Source organism: Oncorhynchus nerka, linkage group LG16, assembly GCF_034236695.1.
Source record: "Oncorhynchus nerka isolate Pitt River linkage group LG16, Oner_Uvic_2.0, whole genome shotgun sequence".
NCBI lineage: Eukaryota > Metazoa > Chordata > Actinopteri > Salmoniformes > Salmonidae > Oncorhynchus > Oncorhynchus nerka.
The window spans coordinates 9,321,540-9,336,516 of NC_088411.1; the positions used below are offsets into that span (position 1 = coordinate 9,321,540).

The window sequence follows — 14,977 nt, forward strand, 5'->3', positions numbered from 1 at the left end:
TGCAGTGGAGGCCCATTTCAAACACAAGCCCTGAGACTGGAGCTAGAGCTGTCACTCTACTGGTCAGCTCAAGTCCCACCAAGAACAGAACAGACAGGATTTCTCTGCAGAGACCCCAGAATAACACACTCTACTGTACCTGGAGCGAAGGAACGAGATGATAGAGATGGAAGAAATATATCAGAGAGGAGAGAGAAAAACAATAAAAGGTCTTACATCTCAACCTCTTCTGAACCTGATGCCTAAACCGGGGGTTAGAGGTCAGGGGTCAGGCGATTTGAGAGGAGAGAAAATAACACTGAAATATCAATTCCCCTGCTGCCGCTCTCCACATAGACTCTTCCACACTGCACCCCCGCTCTTAGTGTTGTGAGTGGTTCCTCCCTTGTTGTGTACTAATGAGTCATGTTCACTCTGTTTGTTGAGAGCAGAACTGTAAATGTAATTTATTGATTGGACAGTTTTGATGACAGTGGATTTATGCAATTTCTCTGATTGTTCTAAACGTATGCTTTTAGGCAGGGTTATACACATCTCGTGGCTGTTTATTTTGAAATATAAATGTGAATGTAAATATTTTGTTACTTCATGCAACAGGGTTGTAATTGATTTAATATTAACTGATTCAATCAAATTGTGTTTATCATTGAAAGACACTAGATGGCACTCTAGGCCATTGTAATACATCACCCATGATGTCCATTGTCATTATATTGGTCTGCCGCTGTAATAAACTCGACAGGGATCCAAGCTGAGAACAATCCCGCTGACCGTGTCTCCTTTACTTCGGATTGTTATTATCAAATAAGTAATGCATTTGGTTTTCATCAACCGCTGGGCTCCCTCTCTCTCTCTGTCAAGTTTATCTTTACTCTCTCTCGCGCGCATGGGGTCCCAAAATGGTTCCGCACAAATTGACGCTAGAAAATGAAGGGAACTCCACTTTATACCCTGTGTTCGTATTCACTCAATTTAAGGTCCAGCAGGGCTGTCCCTACGCATAATTACATCAAAGTGCATTTTAATAGTGTAAAAGGCCCTTATTTGACACTCAAATGTTGTATTATACATCATACCCATTTGAAGAGAGAACAATTAATTTGTTTGATCAAATTTGAACCCAGTTTAATTTCAGGGTTCGGAAACCACTACTCTAGTAGTCTCTTGCCTGTGTTTGTTTGTGCGCCCGTGTGTGTTCTCGTAGTATGCATGCGTGTTCTCGTAGTATGCATGCGTGCAGAACGGATATGGGCCACCCTCCGAAGCTGTGTGCTTCTCTGTGCTAACTGATGCGGGGACAGAGACAGACACACAGCTGCCGTTAGAGGTGGCGGTTGGAGAGCTCAGACAGCTGTTGGAATTCCACCCAGAGAGAGTTCTAGTGTTAAGCCTGGGCTGGATGGACACTCTGAGGCAGACAGTTGTGAAGTGTGGAGGACCATATCAATATGGGCTGGAGTGTGTTGACCGTATGCACAAACACCCACACGAGGAGCATGATAAATGCTGTGCAGCTTACACATGCCCACAGACCTGGTATTGTGTGTAATTAAAAGTTCACAACAGTTCAATTATGTAATAAATAGTTATGGTAATGGTGAGATGTGGTAGAGCGTTGATTCTTGTCAATTGATGTGTCTGTGCGGGCATGTGATTATCTCTGTTTATTTGTTTGCGTAACTATAAGGACATGCTCCCGTCATGTCTCCATACATACAGTATGTGTCTGTTCTGTGAACTGCGTGCCTTTCCTGTGAACTTCCAGTAAGTTGAACCACATTCACATCTCGGGTTCCACATGGCGGGAAATCCTTGAGGGATACTCCTCCGTGTGTGTGTCTGTGTGTCTGTTGGGAGGTTAGGATTAAGAGCTTCAGAGGGGGTCAGGCTCATGGCGCTGCAGCCCAATCGTCATAGCAACAGCTGGGACACAGTCGCACATGCTACCTTCACTCTTTCCTTCCCTCTCTCTTTCTGACACCTTTTTCTCCCTCCCTCCCTCAGTTTTCTGTAATCTCACTGACTTTAGGGTTCACATCTGCTTCTGCCATCAAGGCGAAGTAAATTAACATCTTTATCTATTGGTAATACAGTATATTTTCTTATTTAAACACTTCGATTTTATTCATATGAAATAGTATGCTGCAAATGTACATGTACTGAATATATATAAAGCGGGTATAGAATATGAGTGAGTTGGCAGATTTTTTTTGTCAGGCATCGAGACAGGCCATCCCTCTGTCTGCGAGATGGGGACTACATGCTTTTCCCAAGGACTGGCGCCAAAGCAACGTGCTGTGGTTGACCTCGGTCACCGCGGTGGAGTTTCACGGTTGCTCTGTTTCTGGCATTGTGAACCATCGCAGACCACTCCAGACCACTCCAAGGCAAAGTTCTTTCTCTTTTATAGGGATCAGAGTGGTCCAACCGGCCAACACGACGGGGGATTGAAGAACAGTTGATACACCCCAAAGGGTCAAAGGGCACTATTTTTGGTTGAAATGAGGTGTACAATATCTGTGGGAACATCAATGTATTGGAACCTCCTTAGTCTTTCTATTGATGAATTTGTAGAAAATAGAAGCCATTACTTAGATTGAACAATAGAAATGGGCCTGCAGTTCGAACAACTGTTATTCATCCCTTTGTCATTGTTGCACTGCACAGGAACAACTTGCCAGTAGCATCCTGTTATTTTGAGACAAGGAATACCACATAGACAAGATCAGGGAGAAACGTGTACCTCATCACTTGCGTCAGTAGAGGTTTTAGGTCTAATTGACTGTTGTAAGTCTATTACATTGCTGCCCCAGTCTGTTTCAAGTTAGAGGTAATAATTTAGTGATGAGTCTAACCCAATCAGCTAGTGTCTCATGTTGGTAAAGCCTAAAGGACGGCTACAGAGAAGGCACAAATCTAATGAAAAGTCCCTGGATAAACCCACACACACAAGGGATCCCTTTCACTGCTTAAAATTGTATGAACCACTTATAAGCTTTAACTTCTAATAGCTGTAAATGAAAATGAGAAAGATATCAGTAACTTTATAAACATGTTTCAAAATAATTAAGGAGACTAATTGAACAAAACTTAACGTGAACAGAACTTGACTTGGAAGGAAATTAGATAACATACGAAGCTGCTGTTTGAAAGGTGTAACTAGGATTTGTAGGTGATTGAACAGTAACCCAAAATTGGTCGATTTTCCCATGCATAGTCTAAGGAGAATTTCAATTGCCTCTGTGTGTTTTTACCAATCCAAATGAGGTGGAACTGCCTTCCCACCTGTACAGTATGTATGACCATTTGAGTGGCGAATCACAGTGCGAGTCAGATCTCCTGATGTGTCCCTCCACCCTGGCTCCCTGGCATCATGGGTAAGTCAATGTTAGTTCTGTCTGGCAGCTTGTTGTTGTTGGCGCCCCGGCAGGCCAGGCTAACTCCAGTAGACACTAACTCAGTGAAACTCACCAGATATTTTCACCATTCAGGAAGTAATTAAAAGTGTCTGGAACCCCAAATCCTCAGCCATCATTTCTGTAGTGAAGCCCAGGGGCAGAAACATAGGGCATTTAGCATGGCCTGAGAGTAAATATAGCAATCTATGAGCCAGGTACAGCATACTGTATCTGTTAAAACATTTTTTTAAAGAAGTTTGTTAATAGTTAATAGCTATGTTGTTCTAGGTATAGTGTCTGTTATTCACTGGATGATCAATCTATTCCAGTTGGACAGGTGATGGTGGTGATTCATGCATAATTTGTATAGCCAAACTCCTGTTATTATACAATGCATCCTGATTAATTCTGTCAGTAACTCTTAACACTCTGTCTCTATTCTCTATCCTCATCCCTATCTCTCTAGTTGAGTTTCTGCTAAAATGTCCTGGCAAACAATAGGCAGGACAGTCTGAGTTACAGCATACTGGTGGCTATACATTTAAATCTGTTCTCACAACAACAACAAAAAGAGCATTCCGCTCACAAGCCACCCACATCCCATCTGTTCTGATCAGCTTCCCTGCCATGAATTCTTCTTATACCCTGTTGCTTGTTGGTGCCTTTGTTAATGATGCAGTTTTTATTTCTCAGTCCAATTAATTTCTCTCTTTCCCCAGATGAAGGGAGACAAAGGATCTTTCAACAAAGTAATTGCTCATTAAAATTCCGAGCTTTTTGTCTGTGTCACGCGTTCACACGCAAGCACACACTCGCAAACCCACACACGCACGCTTCTCACTCATGCATGCACACACTCACACGCACACACAAACACACTTGGTAGTATGCCCACTCTCAGTAACTGCATGGCAAGCATCCATCTTGTCTTCAATAAACTGCCCAACTACTTATAAACATTAAGTTTATATGTCATTTGCAAAAATATTCTTAACAGCAAGAAACAGGTGTGTGGGCCAACGTATTTAACGGCTCTGCATGAGTACAAACAGCGGGGTTTGACCAGAGGCAGCGCCTCCTCTTGACAACGCTTTGCTCCGCTTGAAATTTGCACGAAGTAGAGAAGAGCTGAACTTTTTCTACCACTCCGCTAGCAGGGTTTCGCCGCTCACCTTCCCACAATCCCTCGCAAATTTCTCTGCGTGCCCTTGTTGAAAATGAATGAGGGAGGAACTTCTCCTAACCAAATTCGTTGTTGGTGAAAACACTCTGCAATGCAGTTATTTAATCGTAAAGGTAAATATAAAACAGCATAAATGCGTGGTCATGCGCACTAAATTCATCAAGCATTTACAAGCATATTAGCTGGTTTTCATAGAGCCAGCATACAAATAATCTAGTCGACATATCAAGTATAAAGTCCAATAACCAAACATGGATTGCCCTTTGGGCAGTCTCTCCATGTTTTTTTTTGCAGTTGCCTTTTCAGAAAGACAAGCCATTTTGGCCTTCATCCGCACAGAACTGCTGTGCTGGAATGGACATGTCAACCTTTGAAGAAGACAAGTGCAGCAGATGCTCAGGGCTTAGCGGTCCATGCTATATGACGAGCATGGTGGTTCCTGTCCTCAGGCCAGCTGTCCAGTCAATCACAGCATATGGTATATCATTTTACTCATTTCCTTCAACCCTGAAATCTTGTCATCTCGATTTGTAGGAAACAGAACTGAACACCTGTTGCCTTGAGTGAAAGTCCCTGGCGCTTTTTCTGACAAGGAATGGAACTGCACTGGAGTGATGAACAGTAACTAAGAAGTGGAATTACTATTCATTTGGTGCATTTGTTAAGCCGGAATGTGCATTCCAATATAAAACATGTTAATATAAAACATAAATACAAACAATAATTATTAAATCTGAGATAAAGAGTTGAACATCAGAAAGGCACATAAAAAGGTAATCTAGAATTGTATTCATTTGTGATTTCGTGGTCAAAACAGAAGTGTGTTCCACATTTTTCCCACAGAAGATTCATGCATGAATGTGGGTAGAGATTCTCTGTCCATTCTGACAAAACCAGCAGGCAGTTGTTCTTAGATCGTGTCCAACCTTGAGCCTTGTGTCATGTCCTCACTAACACAGCAAAAACAGAAGAAAGCCATATCAGGCACCATAGGCTGTCAATGCTGAGTCTAAGGCCTGGTGAGTGTGGTATAGACCGGCTGCTCCCAATTTGAGGTGGGGCTGTGGGGCGGAGGGATGGCTACGCTGTTGATGAGCGGTTTGCCGTAGGGGTGGCGAGAGGAGTGGAAGTAGGGGTACTGATAGAGACCTGCGGGGTAGCTGGAGTAGGCACTGTAGTAGCTGGGGCTCTGGAGGTCTGCATAGTCACACTGGGGGCTGGGCAGGGAGGAGGGGGCTGCAGAGGAGGGGCCGCCTCCAGAGCTGAGGGGGGTGTAGTCGGGGTGGGAGCTGTGGGAGTGCTGGCTGCTGTAGTGGCTGGGACTCAACTGCTCCGTTTTGATCGGCGTTCTGTGGTGAAGGCCATCACTGTTACTAGAAGACGAGGAGGAAGAGGGGAGTGCCGCCTCCGCTCCCGCCCCTTTTGGACCCCAAGGCAAGGCATTGCTGTGGGAGTGGCCGTAGGAGGAGCTGAGGGACCCAGAGGGGGGGTTGGATCCATGACCCCCGTGCCCATGGTTCGGAGGCGCCGGGGCGGAGCTGTGCTTGTTGAGTGACAGGTACTGGTCGAACTCATGGACGTCAAAGGCATCCATGTTGCTGATGACATCGGTGCTCAGCTCAGAGATGTCCAAGTTGCTGAAGTCGATGTTCTGCCGTCCCCCATCCAGGGGGCGCCGGCCCTCATGTTTCAGCCCAAGATACAGCTCTGTCTTGGGGGTGGTGGGGGGTGTGGGGGGACCATGTGGATGGCCTTCAGAAAAGACACAACAGATGCCTAAACATTAGCTATGGCGTACTGACAAAAGAATGTGTCGGAACACCTGAACCCAGGAGAGATAAGTGTTCATACAAGATCTCAATCAGTAAAAAAAAGACCTGGTGACTGACAAACTGCGTGTTGCTATTGAGTATGGATTGTTCTACATTCTTGCACAAATGTATCAAATATGCTGGGAGATCCACTCACCTGTCCGCTCTGGATGATTATGCCCATTCCCCATGGAGATCAGTCTGGCCAGACTAGGTTCAGCCTTGTACATCTGGCCTGGGTGGAATTGGGCCAGCTCAGCCCTGGAGTCGGAGTTACACTGACCTGGCTTGGTGCTCTTCCTTCTCCGGGGTTGGTATTTGTAGTCAGGGTAGTCTTTCTTGTGTTGCACCCTCAGTCTCTCTGCCTCCTCCATAAATGGCCTCTTCTCGCTTTCAGAGAGCAGGCTGGAAATTGATGACAGGTTGGGTTGAGTTGTGGACTATTATAAGATGCACAATGCTGGATGTCACAGTGAATATCATTACCATCATCATTCTAAACATGCCATGTAAAATTTGGTTAATCATTATGAAAAGGCAAAGTTGTGCACACATTTTCATGAAACAATACTAGAAAATAAATGAATAATAAGTATTTTGTAACTTGTCAACAATGAACATCTTCAATGCAGATTTTTGGGTTTGGCGCAAAACACATTTCCATAGTACATCTGTGCCATGTTCTATGCGGCACATTAGGTACGCAAATGTGTACTATACCCCCCATTAAATATATACATTCGGTTATCTCTACTGACCGCCAGAGCTTCCCCAAGGTCTTGCTGAGTTCGGCGTTGTGGAGATGCGGGTACTGGTCAGCTAGTTTCCTGCGCGCCGCCTGCGCCCACACCATGAACGCGTTCATCGGCCGCTTCACATGGGGTTTGTTTTTCAGAGACCGGTCTCCTCGTGTAGGCATCGGTACGAGCGACCAGTCGTATCCGTTAAGCACCTGAGACACTGCGTCTCGGATGCACGCGGGAAACCGTTTATCTTCCTCGCTGGTGTCCATTTTTGGGGTTATCCCGTTGCCGGGCGCCTGTCCATCGGAGCCGGTTGGAGAGGACGGGACGTCCGAATCCGAGTCGTCCTGCGACATCGAGCTGGCGGTTCCCGTTGGACTACATGGATGGTCGCTGAATAACTTACTCTTTTCCTCAGTCATGTTCAGTGAAAAATTGCTTTGGTCTATATTAGCTGCCTGTTGATTGTGCCAAATGCGCATTTTACGCACGGAGCCCTGAGTGAGGAACAATTCAAATGTAAAATCCCAAACGCTTGTCGTGATGTTAATTCTTACCTATCACCCTGTTGTAAATTGTCATATTGGTTATAAATGTCCAAACTCTGAAATCTCAGTTTGATACTGACACATTTTGTTGTGCTAAGAGAATGTTGTTGGAATCTGGTTGCGTCCTCTCACTCCACCCCTCATATCTTATTGGTTTGTACATACACTGTAGCTCCACTGATTCCTCCCATTTGTGGGAAATATGAACCAGTGATTTGAAATGTCTGTTATATACATTCTAATAATTAGTTTTGCTGTATAGCCAATGTAAAATTGCTTATATCATTCAGACATTAAAACAGGATACTCGTAGACAAAATGAACATGGTCAGAATTCCAGCTTTATATTCAGATACATTAACTGTGGAAGCATATGTGCAAGGCATGAACTCTATGGACTTGCAACCTCATAGCATAGCTGTTCTGAGCCCCACTTTTCTAGCTAAAAAAATAAATATGGGGTGATGCCTGTTTTGCATGTTATTTTGGCATTAATTCGTGTCAGATATCAGTTTGAAAACAATGTTAATAAAGCCGCATACAAACGTGGTTTCTTTTTTGCTTTCTCGAGTAATGCAGCTCTAAAATGCAGGTGTTTCAGCCTAGCTCAGTGGTTTCTATGGTGGTGGAGCAGCCAGCTGAAAATACGGAGTGTAGGGGTTGGTAATGTTCTCTTGTGTTGTCATTGGCTCAGTGTTCTGTCACTCATGGGGACACTACGTCACCACCAAATCTAAGGTTAGAGCTAAAAAGACCCTTGGGTGCTGCCATAGAGTTACATTAGAAGTGCCCATCCAAGAAGGCTCAAGGTAAATTGGCCACAGATATAATGACATCTTATCTACAGTAGCTTTGTTGGGATTTTATTTAACCTTTATTTAACTAGGCAAGTCAGTCAAGAACAAATTATTATTACAATCTACTGGCAAATCCTTTTTAATCCTATTCATGTGAAGAGAAATAATGAAAATAAATTATAGATAAAACGTATCGGTGCTCATCGGCCATTGGACATAAACATTACACAACAAGATGGAAATCACAAATTCAACAATGAGTGGTTTGGAAGGAATCAGTGGCTAACTGCAAGCATTGCAACGCAATCACCAGCCTTCTTTTCACTTGAGTGGGTGTGTGGTCCCAAGTCTGGGATTAACGGTCTATTTTTCAAATTGAATAGGATAAACATTCAACATTGGCCATTGTGTCAATCCAGCATGACTTTTGCAGAGCTCAAAACAACTGGAATCTCAAAACTGGGAAATCTGATTTCAGTGAGTTCAAGACAACTGGAAACGAGCTCCAACTGGGAAAATATGTTTTGAACAGTCATCCAACTCGGAATTGCAAGTCGGGAACTCGGGCCTCTTTCTAGAGCTCCGACCTGAAGATCACTGATGTCATCATGATTCAACCTTGTTTTTTCAGAGTTGTCTTGAATGCCCCATAAATCCAAAGAATGACAGACTTTGATGACAAAGTTCGATGACAGAATTTGCTCACAAACGACCGCCGCACCACCTTCATGTTCAAGTGAGCACAACACAACAAGGTGAGTCCAAAAATGTCTTGTATGCTGTTGTATAAATTATGTAATATGCTAGGGAGCTATGTACTGTAGCTAAGAAAGAAATACTAAGTGTGTGTTGTGTAGTAAGCTGTTATTAGCTCATGTGCCCCACTAATAATTTGGTCTTGTTTCCCCTCCTAATTTTGCCTACTGATCTAACTTGGTGGTGCACATGTAGCCTATATCCTGTTTTAGAGAAATGTAATCATCTAATATTGTAAGAGCTTTCATTGTCTGCTTATATCCCCTACGCTTCTGACTTGGTGTACAGGGAGAATAGTGAAAGAATGGCCATGTTCTGAATTCTGTCGCTGTACATTTCAAAAGTGCTGAACAAATACTTACAGTATATTGTCCGTCCTAGCTCACACATTAATGTCATAATCGAAATTAGATTTTGAAAAAAGATCAAGGTGCCTTGCAAGGATCAGGCAACGAGTGGCTAATCTGCCCTTGCCTTCCGTTCCGCTAGCTAATGTTCATTCGCTGGAAAATAAATTGGACGAGCTGAATGACGTATATCCTACCAACGAGACATTAAAAACTGTAATATCTCATGTTTCACTGAGTCGTGGATCAACGACGAAATTAAGAACATACAGCTGGCGGGTTGTACACTCAATCAGCAAGACAGAACAGCAGCCTCTGGTAAGACACGGGGTGGGGGCCTATGCATATATGTGAACAACAGCTGGTTCCAAACATCTAAGGAAGTCTCGAGGTTTTGCTCGCCTGAGGAAGAGTACCTCATGATAAGCTGTAGACCACACTATCTACCTAGAAAGTTTTCATCTGTTTTTTTTTTGTAGCTGTCTACATACCACCACAGACTGATGCTGGCAATAAAACCGAGCTCAATGAGCTGTATACCGCCATAAGCAAACATGAAACCGCTCAACCAGAGGAAAAACATGTCTAGATCACCTTTATTCCACACACAGAGATGCGTACAATGCTCGCCCTCCATTTGGGAAATCTGACCATAATTCTATCCTCCTGGTTCCTGCTTACAAGCAAAAATTAAATCAGGAAGCACCATTGACTCGGTCTATAAAAAAAGTGGTCAAATGAAGCAGATGCTAAACTACAGGACTGCTTTGTTAGCACAGGCTGGAATATGTTCTGGGATTCTTCCCCTGACATTGAGGAGTACACAACATCAGTCACTGGCTTTATCAATAAGTGCATTGAGGAAGTCGTCCCCACAGTGACTGCACGTACATACCCCAACCACAAGCCATGGATTACAGGCAACATTCGCACTGAGCTAAAGGGTAGAGCTGCCGCTTTCAAGGAGCGGGACTCTAACCCAGAAGCTTATAAAAAAATCCCGCTATGCCCTCCGACGAACCATTAAACAGGCAAAGCGTTAATACAGGACTAAGATCGAATCGTACTACACCGGCTCTGATGCTCACTGGATGTGGCAGGGCTTGCAAACTATAACAGACTACAAAGGGAAGCACAGCTGAGAGCTGCCAAGTGACACAAGCCTACCAGACGAGCTGAATAACTTCTATGCTCGCTTCAAAGCAAGTAACACTGAAACATGCATGAGAGCATCAGCTGTTCCGGATGACTGTGTGATCACGCTCTCCGCAGTAGCAGGGCCAGACGAATTACCAGGACGTGTACTCTGAGCATGCGCTGACCAACTGGCAAGTGTCTTCACTGACATTTTCAACCTCTCCCTGTGTGAGTCTGTAATACCAACATGTTTCAAGCAGACCACCATAGTCCCTGTGCCCATGAACACTAAGGTAATCTGCCTAAATGACTACCAACCCGTAGCACTCACGTCTATAGCCATGAAATGCTTTCGAAAGGCTGGTCATGGCTCACATCAACACCATAATCCCAGAAACCCTAGACCCACCTCACCAACAGATCCACAGATGATGCAATCTCTATTGCACTCCACACTGCCCTTTCACACCTGGACAAAAGGAACACCTATGTGAGAATGCTATTCATTGACTACTGCTCAGCGTTCAACACCATAGTGCCCTCAAAGCTCATCACTAAGTTAAGGACCCTGGGAATAAACACCTCCCTCTGCAACTGGATCCGAGACTTCCTGACGGGCCGCCCTCAGGTGGTAAGGGTAGGCAACAACACATCCGCCACGCTGATCCTCAACATGTGGGCCCCTCAGGGGTGCGTGCTCAGCCCTCCTGTACTTCCTGTTCACTCATGACTGCATGGCCAGGCACGACTCCAACACCATCATCAAGTTTGCTGATGACACAACAGTGGTAGGCCTGATCACCGACAACAATGAGACAGCCTATAGGGAGACCTGACCGTGTGGTGCAAGGACAACAATCTTTCCCTCAATGTGATCAAGACAAAGGAGATGATTGTGGACTACAGGAAAAGGAGGACCAAGCACCCCCCCATTCTCATCGACGGGGCTGTAGTGGAGCAGGTTGAGAGCTTCAAGTTCCTTGGTGTCAGCATCACCAACAAACTAACATGGTCCAAGCACACCAATTAGTCGTGAAGAGGACACGACAAAACCTATTCCCCCTCAAGATTTGGCATGGGTCCTCAGATCTTCAAAACGTTTTACAGCTGAACCATCGTCGGCATCCTGACGGGTTGTATCACTGCCTAGTATGGCAACTGCTCGGCCTCCGACCGCAAGGCACTAGAGAGGGTAGTGCTTTACAGCCCAATACATCACCGGGGCCAAGACCTCTATACCGGTGTCAGAGGAAGACCCTAAAAATTGTCCAAGACTCCAGCCACCTTAGTCATAGACTGTTCTCTCTGCTACCGCATGACAAGCGGTACCGGAGCGCCAAGTCTAGGTTCAAGAGGCTCCTAAATAGCTTTTATCCCCAAGCCATAAGACTCCTGAACAGCAAATAAATGGCTACTATTTGCATATAGAACAGTCTATGACTTCAGAGGCTGGAGTCTGACAATTTTAGGGTCTTCCACTAACACAGCCTGGTATAGAGGTTCTAAATGGCAGGAAGCTCGGCCCCAGTGATGTACTGGGCCATCCACAGTACCCTCTGTTCCGCCTTGCGGTTCGATGCCAAGCAGTTGCCAAACCAAGCGGTGATATAGCCAGTCAAGATGCTCTCAATGGTGCAGATGTGTAACTTTTTGAGAACCTTAGGGCCCATGCCAAATCTTTTAACCCTCCTGAGGGGGTAGCGGTGTTTACGTGCCCGCTTCATGACTGTGTTGGTGTGTTTGGACTAGGCCTGTGGCGGTCATGAAATTGTCAGCAAATAACTGCCGGTCTCACGGTAATTGACTGTTAATTAGCACATTTGGCATCTCCTGGCTTCCACGCATAGCTTACAAGCCACTGATGCATTCCTTTTGATACATAGAAAATGTTGTGTATTTCAGAAGAACAGAATAGCATACTCTGAGTTGTCCTTATGTTAGGCCCTAATCTCGCTATGGATGTGGGCTACACTATTAATTTAGCAGACAGGATTAGCTTAGAACTTCATGGAATTATTTTATAGTATGAAGAATACAATTGAACATAGCTGAATAAAATAGAACGGATATGTTCTCCAAATGATTTGAGGGCGCACATGCGGCTATTCAGTGTTGAGCGGTTAACCAAGAAACGATACTCCTATATGCTTAATTGAGTTGATGTAACTTTACATTTACATTACATTTAAGTCATTTAGCAGACGCTCTTATCCAGAGCGACTTACAAATTGGATTTAGTTGTGATACTAATGTTGGGCTATACAGTGCATTATGATTAATGGAAACAGGATGCACCTGAGCTCAATTGAATACTTATGTAAATGTGATTTTAATAAAAAAATATATATTTAGTAATTTCAACCTTTTTTTGCTTTGTCATTATGATCTATTGTGTGTAGATTGAGGGGAAAACAATTGAATACATTTTAGAATGAGGCTGTAACGAGTAGTCTACAGACGAGAAAATAAACTGTTGTATTATTCAAAGTGTAATTTTATTTGAATAGTCTATGCTTACTGGCTACTGGTCAATTTTCAGCTGCGGACCAAGAATGTCTCTTTGCCATCCGCAACGAATGGTAAGGCAAGGATGTAATGTGAGTTGAAAAGTAGAATTCTCTTTTGCCACCCCACTCAGACTCTCCTTCATTTCTCATAAAGGGAATAGGGCCAAAGACAGTCTTTGTAACCCTGGCCCAGTGGACATGCAACTACTGTGTAATGATCAGGCCATAGATGGATTTGCAGTACAGAGGGAATGAAAAAGAGCGATGTAGAGACAGAAATATGGATGGACACAGTCTGTAGTTGAACACAAGTCCTACAACTGAAGGAGAGGAGGGTACCAATTCATTCTTGGTTCTGTTTTCATTTCATTTATCTAATACTGTACAAACCAGGGGAGGCTGCTGAGGGGAAGATGGCTCATAATGTCTGGAATGGAATGGCATCAAATCCTGTGTTTGATACCATTCTGCTCCAGCCACTACCATAAACCCATCCTCCCCAATTAAGGTGCCACCAACCTCCTGTGGTACCTACAGCGTTTGATTTCCTCGATAAGCGGGTCTTCTGTATAATGAAAAAGAGAAAAAAGGAGACCACAGAACCTGACCACAGCCATCCAGCATCCAAAGTGTCATTAACCAATCAGAGAAGTCAAATTGACCTGGGCTCTTATCTGAACTAGTGGCCTACATCCAGAACTACTTATCCTCACCCCTGCAGCGATGAGATTTTACACCATAACTGCGTTTGAAAGATTAGATGCCCCACGTACCATAAAACCTCAGTCGGATTGAATTGAGCGAGCTGAGTTTTTGGGATGACAACTGAGGAATCCTTTTCAGGCAACAAAGACCAGCTGAATCAGCCACATCTGCTAACCCTGCTTTCCAATGTTCTGGGCCCGTATTCACAAAGCTTCTCAGAGTAGCAGTGCTTATTTATATAGGAACAACCCCCCCCCCTGTTATACAGTATATAATCATATTTATCATGATTTAAAAGACAAAACGGATCCTATACAAGCTCTTACTCTAAGACACATTTTGAATACAGACCCACCCATGGCTAGATGTTTAAGGGGGGTTTGGGTGGGATGATACACTAACTCTGATCTCTCTGCCAGTAGGCACATTTTCCAGTACAGACCAGTGAGCGGCATTAAATCATGTCAGCTGAGACACCTGGCTGGTGTTGACGACCCCAAACCACCAGGGCAATGAGATTATGCATTGACATCAAATGTAATCATCCCAAACCTCTGGCTATGGCCCAGACCCAGATCATATTAACACTGATCTGAATGTGATCGCTTCACCTAAGCCTAGGGAATGGGGATAACAAGGGCTCTGTTATAGTTGTGGGAAGGTTCTACAGACAAGGAGTTTGTGGACTAACAAATAGCAGGCTGTTAAGGTCCAGGTGCAGATTGATGCTGTAGTCATACATGTAATTGAAGGTAACTTACCAAACGAATACCTGTAAGGAGAGAAAAAGAATAGACCAGCATAAAAATGTATATTTTGATTTGGTTACAGAGTTGGCCTACCCTACATACTGTATTTGTATTCATTAAGAATCCCCATTAGAATCTTCCTGGGGTACAAACAAGATTAAGGCAATTACAGTGGCAGGGCTTGTAAACTATCACAGATTATAAAGGGAAACTCAGCAGTGAGCTGCCCAGTGACGCGAGCCTACCAGATGAGCTAAATGCCTTCTATGCTCGCTTTGAAGCAAGCAACACTAAAC

At 44.2% G+C, this 14,977-nt stretch overlaps 2 protein-coding genes across 4 annotated transcripts in view; one reads left to right on the forward strand and one right to left on the reverse strand.

Moving 5' to 3' along the window:
* The window catches only part of LOC115143995 (arf-GAP with dual PH domain-containing protein 1), a 50,563-nt gene extending 49,802 nt beyond the window's left edge, over positions 1-761 (forward strand). For all 3 annotated transcript variants that reach the window (XM_029684552.2, XM_029684550.2, XM_029684551.2), the window contains exon 10: positions 6-761. In XM_029684552.2, the coding sequence (XP_029540412.1) occupies positions 6-34 (29 nt within the window). In that variant the 3' untranslated portion in view covers positions 35-761. The remainder of the gene's footprint in view (positions 1-5) is intronic.
* Positions 762-4,356: 3,595 nt separating this feature from the next.
* Positions 4,357-7,781, reverse strand: LOC115143993 (transcription factor Sox-8-like). The gene is made up of 3 exons (XM_029684549.1): positions 7,151-7,781; positions 6,550-6,797; positions 4,357-6,333 (listed from the first exon to the last, which is right to left on the reverse strand). Exons 1-3 carry the CDS (start codon positions 7,615-7,617, stop codon positions 5,591-5,593), a joined length of 1,458 nt encoding a protein of 485 aa, XP_029540409.1. The 5' UTR covers positions 7,618-7,781; the 3' UTR covers positions 4,357-5,590.
* Positions 7,782-14,977: the final 7,196 nt, after the last annotated feature.

Bases quoted from the DNA above. Each gene is read 5' to 3' on its own strand.
- LOC115143993 (XM_029684549.1), bottom strand. From the start codon at position 7,617: ATGCGCATTTGGCACAATCAACAGGCAGCTAATATAGACCAAAGCAAT. The intron at 6,798-7,150 runs GTCAGTAGAGAT...ATCAATTTCCAG, and splicing joins ACCTTGGGGAAGCTCTGGCG to CCTGCTCTCTGAAAGCGAGA. The intron at 6,334-6,549 runs GTGAGTGGATCT...TCTTTTCTGAAG, and splicing joins TAATCATCCAGAGCGGACAG to GCCATCCACATGGTCCCCCC.